This window comes from Octopus bimaculoides, chromosome 3 (genome assembly GCF_046866305.1).
Source record: "Octopus bimaculoides isolate indiv1 chromosome 3, ASM4686630v1, whole genome shotgun sequence".
Lineage (NCBI taxonomy): Eukaryota > Metazoa > Mollusca > Cephalopoda > Octopoda > Octopodidae > Octopus > Octopus bimaculoides.
In genome coordinates, this window is record NC_142930.1 from 146,384,952 (window position 1) to 146,406,803 (window position 21,852).

Below are 21,852 nucleotides of genomic sequence, written 5' to 3' on the forward strand. Positions count from 1 at the left end.
GCATATGGGAAATCCTACCATACCTATAATTTATAGAGCAATAGTTTCATGCTTAAAACATTAAGATAAAAAAATGTTTTAAATATGTTACTGCTTGTAGTTTAGTCCTGAGTCAGCCCTTATCAAGCAGATCTATTATCAAAGGTATTCTAGCCATGACCACCCCATCTTTTTGCATAACTAAGGATACAGTTTCTGTATCCTTCCTTTTTAAGACAATAAAGTGTGATTTGAAGGGAAATTTAGCTGCTATTTGAGTATGTCTAGAGACTGCATAGAGGTTCCCTTGGTTCAATTTACCTGGGTGAGTATTTTACAAAGTCTGGTTTCAAATTATACTTGGAAGACAAAGTATCAGTTGCAGCATTAGTGGAAAGAAAATTTGCACACACATGATGATGATGATTCTATATAAAGATAAATAATCTGCTTTTAAAGATATATTCTTTTCAAATATTAATTCCAAAACAATCTGCTGGTAACTAAGTGTAATCATACAGATATTTATTTAGTCTTCCCAATTATATTAGGCAGTAAGAGCTTTGGATGGTTGAGGTCAGTGGAATGTTAGAGAAGTAGATAAAAACTCAAAAGTTTGCATGCCTTTCATTGGTACCGAGTCATGTCTCTGGCAATGAAACTTAACTCACAACAGAATAGTTTATCTAGCAATAAATACATACAAGAAGTAATATAAATCATAGATGTAAGCAGTCAGGGCATTTTATAATGGACAAATGTTTCCTTATTTACTTGCGTTAAAATGGAAGATATGTAGCTATTCTTTAACCAGACACACATTCAAGAATGCAATGCTTGTGATTGTTTTTAAAACTGGATCTAAAGATTATTAACTACAAAATTTGAACAACTAATTTTTTTCAAAATTACTCTAGTCTTCTTGGTTGAAAACTACTGATAGAGACAAAATGTGTGTAATAATAAACTTTCAGATTTCTAGAACAGCCTATAAATCTTGTCTTTATTTTAAGTAAGATTACTAAGTCATTTCAAACTGACCCCTGTATTAAAAGTTATGAATAAACAGCAATATTAAACAAGGTGATCTGATCAAGCATGGAATATAGGATATAAGAAAAACACCAATCATGTTAAAATTATCTCCAACAAAATATTGTATCATATATTTCACAAAATATTAAGCTGGTTATATTAATTAAACATTGCATAATATGTCACAAGTCTTTTAAAGTGATTTTACTCAAATGTGTAGTATTTAGGTTGTATAAAAGGGTTCTTTATGTAAATAATTAATTGCTCTACAAATGAATAAATACGATTTTAACCTTTTGTGGGATATTGAGTCTTTGAAGTATTTATGCCTTGCTTTAATATACAAACTTATTTCAATAAACCAAAGGCCTCAAACTTCTAAGCTTTAATCGGAACAGGTTGTTTAAATACAGAAACCTCAGAGGTGCAGTCTTATGCTTCCGGGGTCATAAAAAACGTTAGGAATAATAAGATAGAGGATACCCAACACTGTATTTTATATAAATTATCTTAAAAAAAAGGAAAAAGAAACAATGAATAAATAAAATTTAATATACATGGAAACTAAATTTAAAAAGAGTAGATGGAAAGAAAATAAATACTTAAGTTGTCAACTAGTTTGAAATTTTATTGTTGAATATATACACTCAAATACAAATAGTTATGGTGGTGGCTGCTAATAATGGGAGACAATAAGTTACGGACAGAATGAAAATGAAGAAAAGCATGGTTAACTATTTGATGTTGATTGTGGTGGTGAAGGTAAAAAAAAAAAAATGAGAAATAAATAGAAAGGGGTTGAGAAATCAGATGTACTTTCCATTAGCATTTTGATGGAAAGGTCTAGTTTCATAATAGAAGTTAAACACTAGAGAAATGTTGGCATGCAATGTCACTCCCTTACTCTACACTTTCCCCTTCTTTCTTTGCTAGCCGTTAGAAAACAAGGCATATTTGAAGTGTCACACTGTGTGTCAACAGTCAACAACATACAACTGCTGCTATTGCAACTGCTGCTTAATGATATTAACACAACATCAGACGTTGCTTATTGCTACTTCCTCCTGCCATGGCTATTAACTTTCAGTCCCATTCACCTAAATTTTAAAGCGTTTCTTTACACCTGACCCATACAAAGACCCGTTCGTTATATACTTTGCCCAGCAACCTGTGTGACAATACCCATGTAACATTCTCTATATTTGACCACCCACCCAACCAAACTTCTCTGCACCCCGCAACAAAACAACACACAAACCATTTGATATGACATGATGCAATTTCAAAACAAAGAGTTAAACATAAATTTGTACCAGAGACAAAGAAAGTCTATACTTAATTAACTTAAGTGATTCACATACTTGAAAGAGAGAGAGAAAGAGAGAGATAGGCAGACAGATAGAGAGAAATGATTTATGATCTTACCGTGTTTCAAAATTATTTGATGAATATGATTATAATGATATAAAAAAAAGACCAGGAATTCAAGAATTCAGATAGAAAACTGTAATCCAGTTAATATGGGACATTGTTAAAGCAATGGGTATGTATAGTATAGATAGATAGATATTTCATCCATGGCTATAGATTAAAAGATTATCTCCTACAATAATACATCGCCAATCCCACCCACAAAAATTTTTACGGCATGTATCATCTATACCAGTGTAAAAATGGAGGGAAATAAACTATGCATGCACACATGGTAGCAGGCAAAAGGGGAAATCAAGAGAAACATCGAAGGAGCTGCTACTCCCTTATCCAACACCACCGAGCTGCTTGCAACACCCTGCTTCAGCATATACTACTACACATCTCCAACACATTAACAATAGCAAATTTGATTGGATAGTGAAGTTGCATATCACAATCAACAGCATCATACTGAAGAGGAATGTGCACGAGAGACAAAGCCACACACAAAAAAAAAAAAAAAAAAAAAAAAACAACAACAAAAAAATTCAACTAAATGACTGAAAGCCATTCTGTAATATAATTAGAATTATTTTTCATAAATGACAACCTCTAGCATGTTAGAAATGAGGATAGGTGGGTACTTAGGTAAGGATCCACGTAGGTTATCTCTCTCTTACTAATACTCATTACCTGATGACGATGTTGATTTTATAAATACTAGAGTCAAAGGAAATTACACTGAAATAAAAATGTGTGTGTGTGTGCGTGTGTGTGGGGAGGGAGAAAAGAGATTAAATTCTGTGGGGAGTTAGTCAGATGGCTGGTGTGGTGGTAGAGGTCAATAAAATAGATATATTTATAGTAAAACAGTCGCATAGAGTATACAGCTTTCATATTCTAGAAGCAAAGAAAACAAGGAAATTAAGTATTAAAGAGAAAACAAAACAAAAAATAAAATATGCCCCCCCGCCCCCACCAAATCCTATAGAAAAGTTGTTTGGTTTATTTTGATTGCTTTTTCTATGATAATCATTCAATAGTATTGATCTTGGAAATAAGAAGCCTTCCGCAACCTTTCTCACTCCCACACCACTACACAGTAGCTTTACAGCAACAATTTGTCATAGAAGGAATGTGGATCAATAAATAAAGACTGCGCATGCACTTGCAAGGCAAGAAAGCAGGATTTCGATTCAGGTTAACTGATGATGAAAATAGTTGAATATCCAAACATGTATTAAAAAAAAAAACATAGAACAGAAACACACACACACACTCCCTCTCTTTCCTCCCTCCTTATGACATATGTAAAGAAATGAAAAACAAAATTTTCTATACTTGAAGGGAATCCATTAAGTGCAAGTAAAATAATCTAAATGCTAGACTAGAAGTAAAACTAAAAAAGATAAAAAAGGACAAAATACGACTTCTAAAGAAAGAAACCTGAGAATGATTATAAATTTTCAAGGTTTAAACTAATAATACCCTAATATTAAAAAATAAAGGTACAAAATTTACCTGATGTTTGTGTTTTTAAGAAATCTTAAAAGGCAATAGGTAACAATAACTGATTAAGAACCCAATATAGAGTCTAAATATTTTAATAGAATGAAATGTAGAGAGACTGTGATTTTGAAGTTGTTGACAGTGGATCATTAAGTCTGTTAAACGTGCTGCTGGCAGTGAAACTTTGAAGTCACAGTCATCCAACATTTTGTTCAAATAAAGTATAGAACTTAGCGGATATTTTATATATATGTATGTATAAAATTTCCACACGGTGTATGTGTGTGTGTTTTATAAAACAAGAGCTTAAACTTTAATACAATTTTTTTCCAGGGAAGATTCCAGGGAGATTCCCTTATCTTTTTACTGGTTTCAATCATTTGACTGGAGCCAAGCTGGAGTACCACCTTTAGTTGAATGAATCGACCCCAGGATTTATCCTTTGAAAGCCAAGTACTTATTCTATCGGTCTCTTTTGCAAAACCACTAAGTTACGGGGATGTACACACACACCAACACTGGCTATCAAGAGATGTGGGGGACAGACAGACACACAAACATATACATACATATATCATCATCATCGTCTTTTAACGTCTGTTTTCCATGCTGGCATGGGTTGGATGGTTTGAGTGAGGGCTGGCAAGCCAGAAGGCTGCACCAGGCTCCAATCTGATCTGGCAAAGTTTCTAATTTCTTTACTGCCCACAAGGGGCTACACACAGAGAGGACAAACAAGGATAGACAAATGGATTAAGTCGATTATATCGACCCCAGTGCGTAACTGGTACTTTTTTAATCGACCCTCGAAAGGATGAAAGGCAAGGTCGACCTCGGTGGAATTTGAACTCAGAACGTAGCAGCAGACGAAATACTGCTAAGCATTTTGCCCGGCGTGCTAACGTTTCTGCCAGCTCGCCGCCTGGCAAAGTTTCTACAGCTGGATGCCCTTCCTAACGTCAACCATTCCGAGGGTGTAGTGGGTGCTTTTTATGTGCCACCGGCATGAGGGCCAGTCAGGTGGTAATAAATATATATGGCAGTATATATATCTATATATATGATGGGCTTCTTTCAGTTTCTGTCTACCAAAACCACTCACAAAGCTTTAGTCAGCTCGAGGCTATAGTAGAAGACACTTGCTCAAGGAGCCACTCAGTGGGACTGAACCCAGAACCATGTGGTTGGGAAGCAAGCTTCTTAGCATGCAGCCATGCCTATGCTCGTTCTTTTAAAGTAAATTGGGTTTTTTTTTCATGCTAGTGTGGTTTAGACAAGTACAAATTATTTAGGTATTGTTTTACAGTTGGATTCTCTTCCAGTGACTAAATATATCAGGTTTTCAAGCAAGAGAGATTTTTATTCCACAGCGGATGTTAAACGATGTCTTTGAAAGCACAAAGCTAGCAGACAATTTGTTGATAGGAAACAGTAACAAAACTTCACTGCTTGTAGTGAGCTTTTCCATTCACACTGATACATGTACACATATACAATGAGCTTTGTTCATTTTCCATCAACCAAATTTACTTGCAAAGCATTAGTCAGCCTGGAAATGATATATATAATGGAAGTGTTTTGTCCAGTGGCACAATGAAACAAGAAAAGCAAGTGGTAAATATGAATTCATAGACTGCAGGATACCAAGTCGTCAAAAGTAGTAAACAGGAATTCAGAAACTTTGAGATATTAAAGTAGACTATTGACTGAACCATTTAGAAATCTTAACTTTTTCTGTTATGTAAAGAATGTTATATCAGAAGTTTATTGCAGCATAACAATAGGTGTTTCTTTAGTTTGGTCAAGCCAACACAGCTAAGGCCATGATGGAGTATGAGGAATTAAGAAAAAACAAAGTAAACTAGTAAAACTTCAATTCTTTACTTATATTGAACATACTTGACTTGTAATACAAAATGGAAGAGCCCACATGATTCTCAAGGTTAATCAAACTAGAGTTAATCACTTGTTTAAACATGCTTCTTTTTTTTATAGATATTAGGGGATTCTGGGTTTTTCCTTTTTTACACATGTAGTATAAATAATACTTTATGACCCTATGAGGGAGCCTGTGATTAATAAAATTGATTAAACTGAATTAATTACTATTTTATACTATATTTTATAAACATAAAAGGAAATGTTATCAAATACGTATGTGTGGAAAGTTGTTGGTGTATTGTTAAATTTGCTTCAGGAAGGGACACAGAATTAGGAGAATATGACGAAAATGGATTGTATTTCTGAATCAGCACAATCAACCTCAAATGACCAGAGAGAGTGGATTTAGACTATAAAGAATATTTGACCAGTGAAGATCTTTATGTATCAAAATAAGGTGGGAGTGGGATATGCAAATTTGAATATTTGCCTAACATTTGAAGAAGTCACAGCTAATACAATGTAAATGAAGTTCTACTGTCTGACTGAAACCACATACAAACGACCTGATACCTTCAATTATAAACAAACACAGTAAGTCTATGCATGTTATTACTATAAGCAGCTAGGGGTGTTTTTTTAAGCTTATACTGGTTACATATTTAACTAGGGCAATAGGAAATCATTCCAGTGTATCTCTCCTAGTATCATCACATGGCCCTTTAGTGGTAACACAATAAATTATGAGACACCACATATTCTTTATTTACTTATTATTTTTTGGGGCATTAATCACTTTAACACAGACTGTTTTATTAAATTCAAACTACAAATTGCAGATATAGCATATCCTTGCTGGCTAAAACTGGAACATACATACATACATACACACACGTGCATGCATAGTGAAATTGACTAATTTTTCTTTTGAAAAGTAATGATTTGTGATCAAATGAAATTTACCTATTTCATTTGTTCATAGATAGTGCTTTGAAAGAGCAGCTTAGGTATTTGAATCATTTTTATGTGGCCTAGAAAGAGACCTAATTTTTCACAATGAGAGCACAAACTGATCAACTGCCCTAGATTTTGGAAAAACTCCCACATACAGAATGGACCAGCTTTCAATAAGTTTTGTTCAAGTCATGTTCATTTGAACCATCTGTGAATATTTAGCTCATAAATTCATTGTTTTTTAATCAATATAACAAAGTAACATTTCGATTGAATCTATAAACTTATGGTTATCTATTGGTGTACTCAGATTTTCTGTACAAATGCAATCCACAAGGACTTAGCCAAAGTGAGCTGTGGTACTATTTGTGTTAGAAATTATTGTCTGACCATAAACTTTGTACTATTATGTAAATGAATTTAAGAATAAATTGTTTACATTTTAATGTTGTTTACGGATTTAATCAGTGATATCCTGAATACTTAAATAGCAATGAAAGTGGTTGATTTCATTTTCACACTAAGCTGCCCATTTCACAGGTTTCGTTTTCTCATTTTACAGCAAGTTTAAATTCATAAGGATAGGAACTGGATCTTTTTTAAAACGGGGGCCACATTTTTCATTAATGTTTTACGTAGTGTTTTTGGTACGGAAAGACTTTCAAACTTCGTATACTTATCTATTTTGTGTTATAGAACAGAAAAATATTTTTGTATTCGAATTTATTTCATGTAAAAAATTGTCTTATTTCGATAATTTCAACCAATCACTGACAAGTATTCAGTTGTTTACATTTAGTCCTTTGGCTGATTAAGCGATGTAAAGCGTATTTAATCTCCATACCTTCGTTTTATTTGCTTTTTTCATTTTAAATTTGCTTTAACCCTAACCCTAACTCTAGGGTTAGGGTTAGGGTTAATTGTTTCAGAATCGTTTGTTTATGTAGTTGGCACTTAATGTATATCGGCTGAATGGACGTCAGTGATTGGTTGAAATTACAGAAATACGACAACTTTAACATGGAATAATTTATGGATTTCTTTTTTTTTAAAGAAGACTAAGAGAAAAAGATGTTTTATATGACACATTCTACCAGTGTTCCAAGTTTCAAAGTGTTTCGTTAATGAAAAATGTGGCCCCTGTTTTAAAAAAGATCCTAGGAACTTGTATATTAGCTATACAAAACACACATCTTGGTACCCTAATGATATATATATATATATATATATATATATATATATATATATATATATATGAAGTCTGGCATTTATTCTATCGGTTTCTTATGCCAAACCGCTAAGTTACAGAGATGTAAATAAATCAACATTGGTTGTTAAGTAGCTGTGGACACACACACACACACACACAAAGGTTTTGTCACAGTTTCCATCTATCACACTTGCTCAGAAGGTATTGGTCAGTCTGGGAATGCAGTGGAAGACACCTGCCCAAGGTGCCACATAGTGGATCTGAACCTGAGACTAGTTGGTTGCAAAGTGAGCTTCTTAGCCACACAACCATGCCTGTACCTACTAAGTTACATTACTTTAAATTGCATGCTTAAATCCTGCTAGAGTTAAATTTGGTGCTTATGTAACAGCAAAGAAAGGAGAGGAATGATAAATCACACACCCATCATGTCACAAAATTGATTTACTGGGCTATATGCCCCTCCTCTTGTACAAATTTGGGACCTCAGTGGATTTGTGCCAAAGTTAGAAATCTCAGTATAGTCAATTACATTATGAAAATTGCATTTATATAATTCACTGAAAAGAACAATTACCAAAAACAGTCAAGGATGGGTATATTTTCTATATAAAGACCTCTCAAATAATAGCAAACAATACAATAAATAGTACAAGAGTGTTTTGTCATAAAACTTTATCTGAATTCAGGTAGGCACAAAATAGATCGATATACATATAGAATAAATAATTCAACGGTATCATATGCATGTATAACAATAGTTAAGTTAATGTTCATAATATCAAAGCAGAGAACATAAGAATGGTAACTAGAAACAATACATTAGTCAGTGACTAATTTTTTCACCTTTCTAACAAGTATGGGAGATAACTCCAAACAAGTTTCAGCTAACCCTTTACTGTTTAGATTATTCTATCATATGCAATGCTTATTTATTCACTTTTGAATTAACCGTGCATTATCTTGTAACTTCAAGGTTTCAATGATGTGATCATTTACTTTTAGAACAACATGTTGAATAAGGTAGGTATAAGAAGCTAGATCTGACCAATTTGAACATAAAATGAATAGAATAATTGGGATAGATATGGCTGGTTTAAAAGCTTGTAGACCTGACATTTCAATTAGGTGATTGCATATTTTTGGATTATAGGGTAGGTGTAAAAGACAGGATCTGGCTGGTTTGAACATAAAACAGGCAGAATATTTAGGCTGGATCTGGCCAGTTTAAATGATAATGGGTTATAGCAGAGTACACAAGTTATGGCTTTATTCCTTGATAGCTGCGTTTTTTAAGTAATATAAATTCCTAATTTATGATAATCACTAAAGTATAAGTAATACTGTCTAAGATAGTTGCGATAGTCTTGGGGAAATGTCTTGAAGAATTTTTAATCAAACAAACTGACAGCAGCATGCTTTTTTTTAAAGTCTGGTACTTACTCTATTGGTCTTTTTTGCTGAACTGCTAAGTTACAGGGACATAAACAGACCAACACTGGTTGTCAAGCAGTGTAGTGAAGAGACAAACACACACACACACACACACACAGATAGATGCATACAATGGGCTTCACTCAGTTTCCATCTTACCAAATCCACTCACAAGGCTTTGGTCAGCCCAAGGCTACAGTAGAAGACACTTGTCCAAGGTGCCATGCAGTGGGACTGAGCCCAGAGCCATGAGGTTGGAAACCCATGCCTGCATCTATGTGGCTTTTACTGCAGTCTTTGTTTGACCAACATCTTGCAGGTTGGATTAAGAGAAAGAAACTTTATGTCATATATATAATATATACATTAATATGTATGTGCGCGTTAATGTTTACATTCTTCATTCTCATGTGAAAATGTTGAATAAAAGATGGTGATGTAGTGATTTTCCTTGCAACAAGTTGTCCCTCCCCTGGCTTTGTACTTTCTTTTGAATCCCTCATAAAATAAAGGATTTGAAAAAAAAAAATCCCTTACTCGAGGAACAGGTATGGGTTAGAGACAAGGGTATCTAGTATGGAGAAACACATAAAGCAAATGAATGAATAAATACTCAAACAAAAGAAAGGATAAATTAAGTGAGATTACCTAAAATATAATCGAGTCGTCTGTGGGGAGGATTATGACATCAACAAAGAATATGACATAAGGCAAGAATAATTAATAATCCCTCATAATCAAAACAAAAAAAGAGGAATTAAAAGATAAAAAGAAAATTCAGGATGTATGGGTGAAGGTGAGCCTAAATGTGTAAATTAAAAGTTAATAAGAGCTTACTATAGTCTATTTAAATCAGGTAATATGTAATTGATTTAGGCAAATTTACAAAGGAAAGTCGAGAGTACTGAGGTCACAGAGTACAAAAAGGAAAAAATAATAAAAGCAAGTCACTTTCAGATTGAGTGGAAAGAAGACTGTCTTTCAACAATAAATAAAAAGCAATTGTCAGACAAGCCCTTAGATTGTATTATAACCAGGTACTTATTTCTGTTCACCACATGAAAGTCCCTATATAGTTCAGTGTCTTGTTGAAGATCTGAAAATCAGCAGCTGCTTATTTAGACAATATAGTTTTATTCCACTTGAAGGAGATATGCCATATCAATTATCTGAACCAGTCTGAAACTGTGTTTCAAGGGACTTTCTGGAGTGGCAAAGTATGTGACATAGTTTCATTTTCCCAGTATGGAAGAAATTTCATTTCTGTTACTAATATTCCAGAGAAGACTAATTCTTGCTTTTTTTCAACTCCTAATATAACTTCGCTCCTCATGCCTGTCTAACAGGATGGAGGGAAAAAAAACCCTAACATTAAAATTCTAACACTATTGAATCTGTCATTCATTGCCCTGATCTTTGTATTTGGTTTACATTGAGAAAAATAGTAGTAATGGGTTGATGGTTATGGTAACAGTAGAGTGTTGACAAAAGTGGGGAAAAAACCCCAACAACAAAAGAGTTGGTTTAATAAAAAAAAAAAAACAGGTGAACCTCTTGTTCAGTACAATGTCAGCAGTAGGGTGTGGCAGAAAGTGAGCTCAGCATAGATACAGATGAGAAGGTGAAGAAGTATAAAGTAGGTATGAATCATTTTTGAGTTTATCCAAAGTATAATAATAGCTCTTTGATAGATGTTTATAAAGAGGGTGGTAAGCAAAGGTACTTAATATATATGACCTATTTTAAAGTGAAACTCATCAAAGACTAAAAAACATGCTTCCATTATTATGTAATGTTTAAATTACTAGGATGCAGTTTCAAGTATTAGATGAGATAATTTCATTTGACACATGCCACTAATGACTTTGGCATGAAAGTCAGAAGGTCCTATTTTACTCTTCTTTAGTGCAACCTGCCAGAAATAGTAACTAAATCTCATTCAGTTGCTATAGGGGCTCTAAATATACTATATATGAAAATAAAGATGTGATGGTCATAGTTTGAATACTTTTGATCACAGATAAGCTGTATCAGGGATGACCTGAGGCTAAACAAGAACAACAATGAGTGAAAGTAAAAGAAACCCTTATTTTCAGTATACATCAAATGTTAAGAAATTATGCTGGAATGACTGTATGGTTAAAAAGTTTGCTTTGCAGCCTTCTACTATAATCCCAAACTGACTAACGTCTCATGAATTTGGTAAGAAAAAACTGTGTGGAAGCCTATCATATTATCATTTAATGCTCACATTTCAATGCTAGCAAGGGTTAAATGGAATTTGTTGAAACAGATTTTCTATAGCTGGATGCTCTTCCTGTCACCAACCCTTGCACATTTCCAAGCAAGGTAATATTTCCTCATGGCCAGGCATGTTTCCCATGAAAGGCTGAAAACAAACAGCTTTGCTTGCCTGATGGTGATGTTTATTTACAACCATTATATGATGTCAACAAAGGGTAAACACACAAACACACATGATGGTCTTCTTTCAGTTTCCATCTAACAAATTCACTCACAAGGCTTGGGTTAATCTGGGCAACAGTAGAAAACACTTGCCCTAGGTGCTGTGCAGTGGGACTGATTCCAAGAAAAACACATCATGTTGGCAAGTTTCAAATCATTATTGTAATTAGTATTGACATTTCTTCTGGCTGTGTGCTCTGAGTTCAAATTCTGTCAAGATCAACTTTGCCTTTCATCCTTTTGGAGTTGGTATAATATAGGAAGCAGTTGATCCCCAGCGGGGTTGATAATCAACCAGCCCCCAGCTTTAAAATTTCAGGTCTTGTACCTTTTATAGAAATTATTAGCCCTGCTACATTTCTGAAGACTTCGATTGATTTGCCTGTTCAACATTCCTGGCCTTAATATCTCAATATTACACTCCATCAAATTTTTCTATAATTACAGTCAGAGTTCATAAGGTACAATGTTTTTTCCAAATCTTATATGAAGATATTGCAAGCAAAAGGCATTAACCACCACATCTAACTAAATGACAATACTGTAATAATGATGATGATGATGATGGTTTCTCTTACAGCATTGATAAAATGCCATTGATCTGAAAGGAGTGTAGTCAATCAAACTGGCTTTGGTAGATGTCTGATACATATTTTATTGACTAACAACTTGGTTGCATTTGAACACAAACTTAAGAGTTTATTTATGCTATCATGATGACTTAGTTATTCTAATTTAAATAGAATTTCCAATTATTAGAGTATAAGAATAAAAAATAAAAAACAACAACAACAAAAAACAACCATATGAAAGTAAACATTGGAGTGTGATGCGGTCCTCCGATCTGTCGGATCTTGTTGAACCATAGAACCTGTGCCAGCAGGAAGACAGATGTCAGAGTGATGAGGACAATTTAGTCATCCTTAAGGATGACTGATGGTGTATAAAGTGAAGAGCAGTTGCACACTGTTGACCTCACACTCTTGTTTGTGACCATCTCCAATCCTGGAGTAAGACTAGGTCAAGTTGATTGGGAATGGAAACAGCTGCAATGGACGGTCAACATGTCTTGCTTGCCTCATTTTGCTCTCTGAACTCCACAATGTGCTGCTGCATCTGTCTTCCCCTCTGCTGAAGCATAAAGGTTCTTCCACAGAGTCTGCTGGATCTAGTTTTCACATGTAAGGTAGATAAACCTTAATATGCCAATTAACCCAGTGCTGGTACCCTAACAAGTGCTATTACTCCGAGTCAATGTGGACTTTGGAGTGTCAATGACTAAGAGGTGGTTCCACTATTCCAAACTGCTGAACCAGAGTTCCACACCAGGTGCTGTTTAAAATCATACCCAGGTATGCGTACACACACACACTTACACATAGGCTGTAACACAGTGAGACTGAACTCACATAGTTAAAAAGAGGACTTTTTATCACAGTCATAACTGCATGTACTTTAGAGAATAAAGTACTCTATTGTGCATATATTTAATAATTATTATTTCTAATAGATACACGGTCATAAATTTGGGGGAGAGGAAACAGCTGTTTAGATGGATACTGGACTGATGCTTATTTTTATTGATTGGGTAGATGAAAAGCAAAGTCAATACTAACATAATAATAATAATAATAATAATAATAAATGCCCTGATGTAGTACCAGGTGGTGGCTCCCATGGCTTTTGATTTTAACTGATTGGAAGTGTTATCATGTCAGTAGCTTGACCTTAATCAGTTGAGCATGTCCCTTAGTGACTGACGATATGTGCATCTCTCATCACAAATAGAAGTAGTGTGGAAACATCATAGCCATGTGTTGAGAGGAATTCTTTGGGATTTCAATAATTCACCCCTGGAAATATGGGTGTTTCATTCATCATCCTTAAACTTTATTCAGGGACCTTTTGAGCGGGATGGGCTACTTGACCCACAAAAAATTCTAACTGGGCCCCACCTACAAGGCCATGCACTGTTTATCTTGATATGAGATCACCATGTTGCACACATATGGTTACGATGCATGTGCCTGGTGTACCCTTATCAGACGGGTAGTCATGATGGGTATATTGGACTTCGTATATTTGTACCCAATGTCACTTTGATGGCATGCACTGCTCTCTCACTCAATAATCACAATAATCCTTTCTACTACAGGCACAAGATCTGAAATGTGGGTAGAGGGTTAAGTCAATCACATCGACCCCAGTGCATAACTGGTACTTATTTAATTGATCCCGAAAGGATGAAAGGCAAAGTTGACCTTGGTAGAATTTGAACTCAGAATATGAAGACAGACAAAATACCGCTAAGCATTTCGCCAGTGCTAATGATTCTGCCAGCTCGTCAATGATGGACTCTCTTGTCAAAGATAACATATGAGGGAGGATTGAGTTTTTTTACTGAATGACCTGCACAAATGATTTGTTTATAGAGATGAAATGCTTGTGCTACACATCAGCTCACCCCTGCCATCAAATTGATATATAATAATAATAATAATAACAATAATAATAATAATAATAATAATAATAATAATAATAATAAATGCCCTGATGCAGTACCAGCACCTGGTCTAGGAATTGAAACTACAATCTCACAATCTTGTGTGCAACACCCTAACTACTAGGCCATGCATCCTCAATAATAATAATGATGATGATGATAATGGTTTCAAATTTTGGCATGAGATCAGCAATTTCAAGCGAAGTTGATTATATCAACCCCAGGGTTCAATTGCTATTTATTTTATTGACCTCAAGAGGGATGAAAGCAAAGTTGACCTCAATAATTTCTGATTTAGGCACAAAGCTAGTGGTTTTTGAGGGGAGGGGTAAGTTGATATCACCAACCCCAGTACTTAATTAGTCCTTTATTTTATCTACCCAAGGAATGGAAAGCAAAGTTGATCCTGGATAGATTTGAACTCAAAAGGTGCAGTCTCAGAACTAACATCACAAGGCATTTAGTCTGTCTTTTACCACCACAAGAGTGACAGATGAAGGGCATTGCAAAAACAGGCTACAAAAGGTATGTATACATGTTGGGGATGGGTGGGTGGACAAGTTGGACAGCAATCAGATAAATGAAAGAAAAATATGCAGTACATACTCTTTTACTTGTTTCAGTCATTTGACTGTGGCCATGCTGGAGCACCACCTTTAGTCAAGCAAATCGACCTCAGGACTTATTCTTTGTAAGCCTAATACTTATTCTATCGGTCTCTTTTGCTGAACCACTAAGTTACGGGGATGTAAACACACCAGCATCAGTTGTCAAGCGATGTTGGGGGACAAACAGACACACAAGCATATACACACACACATACATATATACGACGGGTTTCTTTCAGTTTCCGTCTACCAAATCCACTCACAAGGCTTTGGTCGGCCCGAGGCTATAGTAGAATACACTTTCCCAAAGTGCCACGCAGTGGGACTGAACCCGGAACCATGTGGTTCGTTAGCAAGCTACTTACCACACAGCTACTCCTACGCCTATAGTAGACATAGTAATCAAATGTATGGATAAGTCTCTAAGGAGGAAAATAATTTTGATTTTATTTTATAAAAAAATAAATTAAGACAGAAGGTCAAGTATAGCATCACAATATAAATGAAATTGATGTGTATTATTATAAAAAGGATTATTATAAAATATAAAGTTCAATAAACATACAAAACACAAAGCGTATATAAAATACAATGCATATGTGAAAAGATTAAAAAAAGAGGGAACCTGTATATGGTCATTCAACGTGCTAGAAATAGCAGCCAAGGCTTCCCGAAATCACATCCTATCATCTAAAAAACAAACAAAATAAACTAACTCCTCATGCTGGACACTTTGAATACAAGAAAAAAAAATCTTCCATCAGTGCTGACTTTTGGTTAAACAACAAACTATAAACCGCATACAAACACATACACACAATTACATATAATTAAGATTTCTGCTGGAGATGATGGCAATAGGAAAAACAAAGTAGAAAACTATACAGCATGGGACAGCACCCCATTAACAAGCAGAATTTTAGCCACGTGAAAGAGCATTTCTTTAATGTCTTCACTTAAAAAAAACCCCCAAAAAATCCCTTTAAGAAAACAGTACAAAAAAAAATTTCAATTGTGCTTAAATTAGACACCAAAATGCATTAAAAATTTGATAAATGGAAGTTATTCCAGATATTAAATATTATTTTACTTAACAAATTACATTACCTTTTTCATTTAGTTGGATTTAAGAACAAAAAGACCAATGAGACTGAAAAGAGCCAATTTCAACTCCAGCTGAGTATAGCTTGTATTTCCAGCTGTAAGGCAGAGGTGGTGGTGGCAGTGGTGTTAGGGTTAGTGGTCCTAACAGTAGAGGAAGGGAGCTTGTAGGCACAGGCACAATGGGAGCATTTGTAATGGGAGAGGGGAGGTAGGAATTGAAGACCAAGACCAGGTCATGTGCAATAGAGGATAAAGTTTAGAGAAAGGACATAAGTGATCCTATCCTACAGAGTGACACAGCTTTGATGGATTTCAAGGCACACATACAGACATACATGGGAACAAACCAACCTTAAAGGTTCAATGTACCTTTGTATTTTGAATATGAAGGATAGATAAAATGATAGATACATAGAAGGGATGGGAGAGAGAGGAGAATGAGCCAAATAGATAGAAAGAGGGAACTGAAGAGAGATGAAAAGTGATGAGAAGAGAAAGGATGTAAATTATAAAGGGAGAGAAATAACATGGGGATGAAGAAATGCAAATGTGAAAGAGAAAAAGGAAAAATTAAGAGAGTAATATACAGAAACAGTAAGACTAAATGTACACAGGCTGATTGCTTGCTTGAGAGATAGATAGATAGATATACACAGAAGTAGATAGAATGAAAGAAAGATAGATATACAGAGGTAGGAGGATAGATAGATAGATATGTAGATGGATAGAAAGGTAGATGGATGGATGGGTAGATAGATGGATAGGCAGATAGACAGATAGATGAAGTAGGAATTAAAAAAAAAAGTATTAAGTAGAAATAAACAAACTAAAAAGAAATAGATTTTATAAAAATAAATCCCAAAAGAGAAATAACTAGTTTTAAATCTCTGACATCACTCCACCACTGAACAACAGCAATAACAGTATCCACAGTACCACCACCACCAACATATTGGCCATGATGAGCCAATAAGGAAACCTTTACATAGTCTCTTGACCTGCTAGAAATAGCAGCCAAATATCCCTCATATTTTACCCTACTGTCTTATAAAAATTACATCTAGAACTACAATGGATAAGATGAGATGGTCATAGTTGAAACGTTTTTGATCATATATCTGCTCAATCAGGGCTGACCTTGAGCAAAGCAACAGATGGTTGGTAAATCACTACACAAAGGTTACTAATTCAGTCTACTGACAAAACCTTGTTTTCAGTTACCGGTCTTGAGCAGGTGAAACTATTTAGCAGGTGGCACATTACAATTTAATTTCCTTTAGTTCATTTGACTGCTATGTTTATGTTTATTGGAGTGGAAATAAGCTTGTTACATGAAGCTGCATGGCCTAATAGTTATGGTGTTCAACTCACAATCATAAGTTCATGCGTTTGGTTCCTGAACCTGGTAGTACATAGTAACCTTTAGCAAATCACATAATTTCACACTGCCCCATATTACTCAGCTGAAAAGGAGTACCAGCAGACTGATGGAATGGAACAGCCTTCTCTCCCTCCAGTTGTCTCACACTTGATATTCTGTTGGGTCAAAGGAAGGAGGGTTGATAAAGTGTCTATGTCTATCTGTGACAAGCACCTAAAAAAAAAAAAAGCGAAACTATGGCACAAGCCATCTTGTCGAGACCTGTCTCTGAGAAGTGATATGAAACATCACTGGTGGGTATTGAAACTATGAACTTTATTCTAGCTGGGCCATTTAGCTATTATTCATCATCATCATCATCATCATATAGTGATATAAAATTAACTCTTTTTTTTTCTGACGGATAACATAGAAAAATATGAAAGAAACACTAATAGATTCATAACCAAAACTTTCTAAATACCTGGTGTTCAGTCAACTTTTCTTCCAACTCAGGTGTAGTCCAACTACTTCGTATACACAATGGTAAAAGACGATTTTCAACACCTCGAAGCCATTTCCACAGATGATCTATATCAGCTTTCAAGTCTGGAATTAAAAAAAGATATATACATTAGTAACTATAATACAAATCAATTAGTGCCAAACGTAGACATATAAATACACCCACCCCAAAATATACAACCAATTTTGAATTCTGAAAATGTACATTTAGTGTATGGGTATAATAATGAGCTCAACCCTGCCTCACCACTTATTTTTTTATAATCTATTTCTTCCTGATGTTTTTCTATGGTAAAAGTGGTCTGAAAATGTTTGGTAAAACTTGAAATTTATAAAGACACAAAGTGTTGGAGCAATCATTTTACCACCAGGTGTTGAACTAACCATGGAATGTCAATGATTCTTGTTTTAAGCTAAATTGATAAAGAAGTAAAGTGAATGTTCCTTGTCAGAATGGTACCATGAAATGCCAAGCAAGAAAATTTGGGGCTTTCCAAAGCAGGTATGGGCTGGATTACAGACCAAAATGTCCTCAGTTCAGAACTTAACATTTACCTTCTACTTTTTCTCCATTGTTTCAGTTATCCAAGCTGATAACAACTATCGTTCCTATTTAATGATTAAGTGGATGTCATTTAAAAAAACAAACAAAATGCTCAGCTGTATAAACTTGGCTTTAATCCTTCAGTGACATATTTCTAAAAATGACATAACCTTTTATCTTTAATCTTTTACTTGTTTCAGTCATTGGACTACAGTGATGCTGGGGTACCACTTTGAAAAAATTTTAGTCCACAAATCAATAATAGTACTTAATTTTTGAATCTGGTACTCATAGTACTTCTCTTGTGCTAAACCATTAAGTTATAAGGATGCAAACAAACCAACAACAGTTGTCAAGCAGTGGCAGAGGGAACAAACACAGACACAAAGACACACACACATAGAAATATAAATATAAATATGATGGGCTTCCAAAGTTTCTATTAACAAAATTTACTCTGGTTGGTCTTTGGGCTATAGTAGAAGACACTTGCATAGGATTCAGTGGGACTGAACCCAGAACCATGTAGTTGGGAAGCAGACTTCTTCCCACACAGCCATGCTTGTTCCTATTAAAAAAAAAAGCATTTTGCTATGTTACTAATATTTCCATAATGAAAGCTAGTAGCTTTACTAAATCCCTCCAAATTTATGATTATTTTCAAAACACATAAGCAGGGTATTTGAAACTCAGCCACAAAAGAATTAAGACTGAACGCAAAGAACAGAATACTTGAATGAACTACCAATGACATCTAATTTCAGCAAGTATTATTTAATGCGAGAAAGGCAGTGATCAGGTAGAATCATTAGCATCTCAGACAAAATGCTTGGCAGCGTTTCTTCCAGCGCTTTACATACTTAGTTCAAATGCTTTGATGAAAGGTAAAAGTTGACTTTACCTTTCATCCTTTTGGGACCGATAAAAAAAAATACCAGTTGAGCACAGGAGTCAATGTGATCGACTTCCCCCTCCCCTCAAAATTGTTGGTCTCATGCCAAAATTAGAAAGGATTATTTAGTGTGAGAGACATTTTTATGAGAGGGGGATAAAATGGAATAAATAAATAAATAGAAAAAAAATCTTTAAGAGTTATATAATATGATTAATAATGATGTCTTGGAAGCTATTAGCAATATATAAAATGTATGATTATTTAGTTGGTATACAAAACCCACCCCAATTCGACATCAGCCACTTAGTAAAATGCAGTGTTGGACAAGAACAATAAAAAAATAAAAAATAAATAGCAACCAATAATATAAAAATCAGTTGTTTAACAAAAAATATTTTTATGTGGCGCCATAATAATAATGAGTGCTCAGGAATATTAAGCAAATAGTTTATAGAAAAAAAAATGTATATTTTATGAGACAAATACAGTTCAAATGGAAATGATGTAATATTTGTCTGGAAAAAACAAAAGACCCTCCCTCTCTCTCATATATATATATATATATATATATATATATATATATATATATATATATATATATATATATATATATATATAATAAAAAGACCCTTGGGACTTTTTGTTTCCTTGCACCAATTCATCTCTTTATTATTCTTTTCTGATAACTATTGTAATCACATCATCACCACTAAATTAACAAAAACAGATATTTATTTGTCAAAGGTGGGAGCAAATAAATCATAGAACTAATGAAAATATGAAAACACAGAGAAACTTAAATATAGATACACATAAACAGTTTTTTTTTCTTTTCTTTTATGACTATGACAGCTTAAAAAAGGAATATATATCCTTCTCCAAATAAGTAACTTCCCATTATAGTCCAGTCAATATGATGTCCTAGTTACCAGAAATCACGTAATCATAGTTTATCTTGTAGTTATTGGCTGAGAACCAGATTTATCATCATCATCATCATCATCATCATCAGTGCCATCATAATTTTAACGTCTATTTTTCCATGTTTGCATGGGTCCAGATGGGACTTCACTGAAGTAGAATTTTCTATGGCCAGATGCCCTGCCTGATGCCAGCCTTCCCTTGTTTTCAAGCAAGATAACAATTCCCCTGTCTAATGACCTATAAACAGTCCAGACATGTTTTTGTGAAGAACTGCAGACAAACGACAATTTGTATGATTGATGACAATTTTGCTTACAATCAGCACATGCATGTCAAAATAAGAGGATTTTGCACTTTGTGTATGTAATTTCAAAAACACATATGCACACATACACATGCATATAATTTTAATACATTTATTGTTGATCAAGTTCTAGGTTAGAGAATCCGGCTTTATAATCTGGGATTTAGGTTCAATAACTGAAGCTTCAACCTACTTAAATATGTCCAGTGAAGCAAGTAACTAAATCATTCTAAGCACTGCGACTTTAGAATATATCAAATTTGAATTCTTCTCAGCTTATTCATACTTTGGTATGAAAAATATAGATTTTAATGTGTTAAATATGTTGTAGGTAATTACTAAACAATAAACTAGATAAGTATGGGAAATGCAAAATTAATAAGATAGAGATATGGAAAATGAAAGGAAATTATATAAGTGATTAGGTTTAATGTTGCAATAAAACAAATATACCAAGAGCAAATAAATAGTCTGAATAATTTAATTAGATAACTCAAAACCTCATAAATATAATATATATTAAATACTTTATAAGCTCTGAGAGTGAATTTACTTTAAATGCTATAATTATCTCAGTATAAATATTGGTCTTCTCATTGAAAGGGAGATTTAAGATGTATAAACAATGAGAAGGGAAAGTGTACAAACTAATGGTTTGGGTGTTGGTCTCCATAATCAAAACATTGTGAGTTCAATTGGATCTTTTTTAAAACGGGGGCCACATTTTTCGTTAACGAAACACTTTGAAACTTGGAACACTGGTAGAATGTGTCATATAAAACATCTTTTTCTCTTAGTCTTCTTAAAAAAAAGAAATCCATAAATTATTCCATGTTAAAGCTGTCGTATTTCTGTAATTTCAACCAATCACTGACGTCCATTCAGCCGATATACATTAAGTGCCGACTACATAAACAAACGATTCTGAAACAATTAACCCTAACCCTAACTCTAACCCTACGGTTAGGGTTAGGGTTAGGGTTAGGGTTAAAGCAAATTTAAAATGAAAAAAGCAAATAAAACGAAGGTATGGAGATTAAATACGCTTTACATCGCTTAATCAGCCAAAGGAGTAAATCTAAACAACTGAATACTTGTCAGTGATTGGTTGAAATTATCGAAATAAGACAATTTTTTACATGAAATAAATTTGAATACAAAAATATTTTTCTGTTCTATAACACAAAATAGATAAGTATACGAA

At 34.1% G+C, this 21,852-nt stretch overlaps 1 protein-coding gene across 3 annotated transcripts in view; it reads right to left on the minus strand.

Moving 5' to 3' along the window:
• The window catches only part of LOC106877836 (uncharacterized), a 205,274-nt gene that overhangs the window by 81,773 nt on the left and 101,649 nt on the right, over positions 1–21,852 (minus strand). For all 3 annotated transcript variants that reach the window (XM_014926867.3, XM_014926868.3, XM_089349771.1), the window contains one exon: positions 17,941–18,065. In XM_014926867.3, the coding sequence (XP_014782353.1) occupies positions 17,941–18,065 (125 nt within the window). The remainder of the gene's footprint in view (positions 1–17,940; positions 18,066–21,852) is intronic.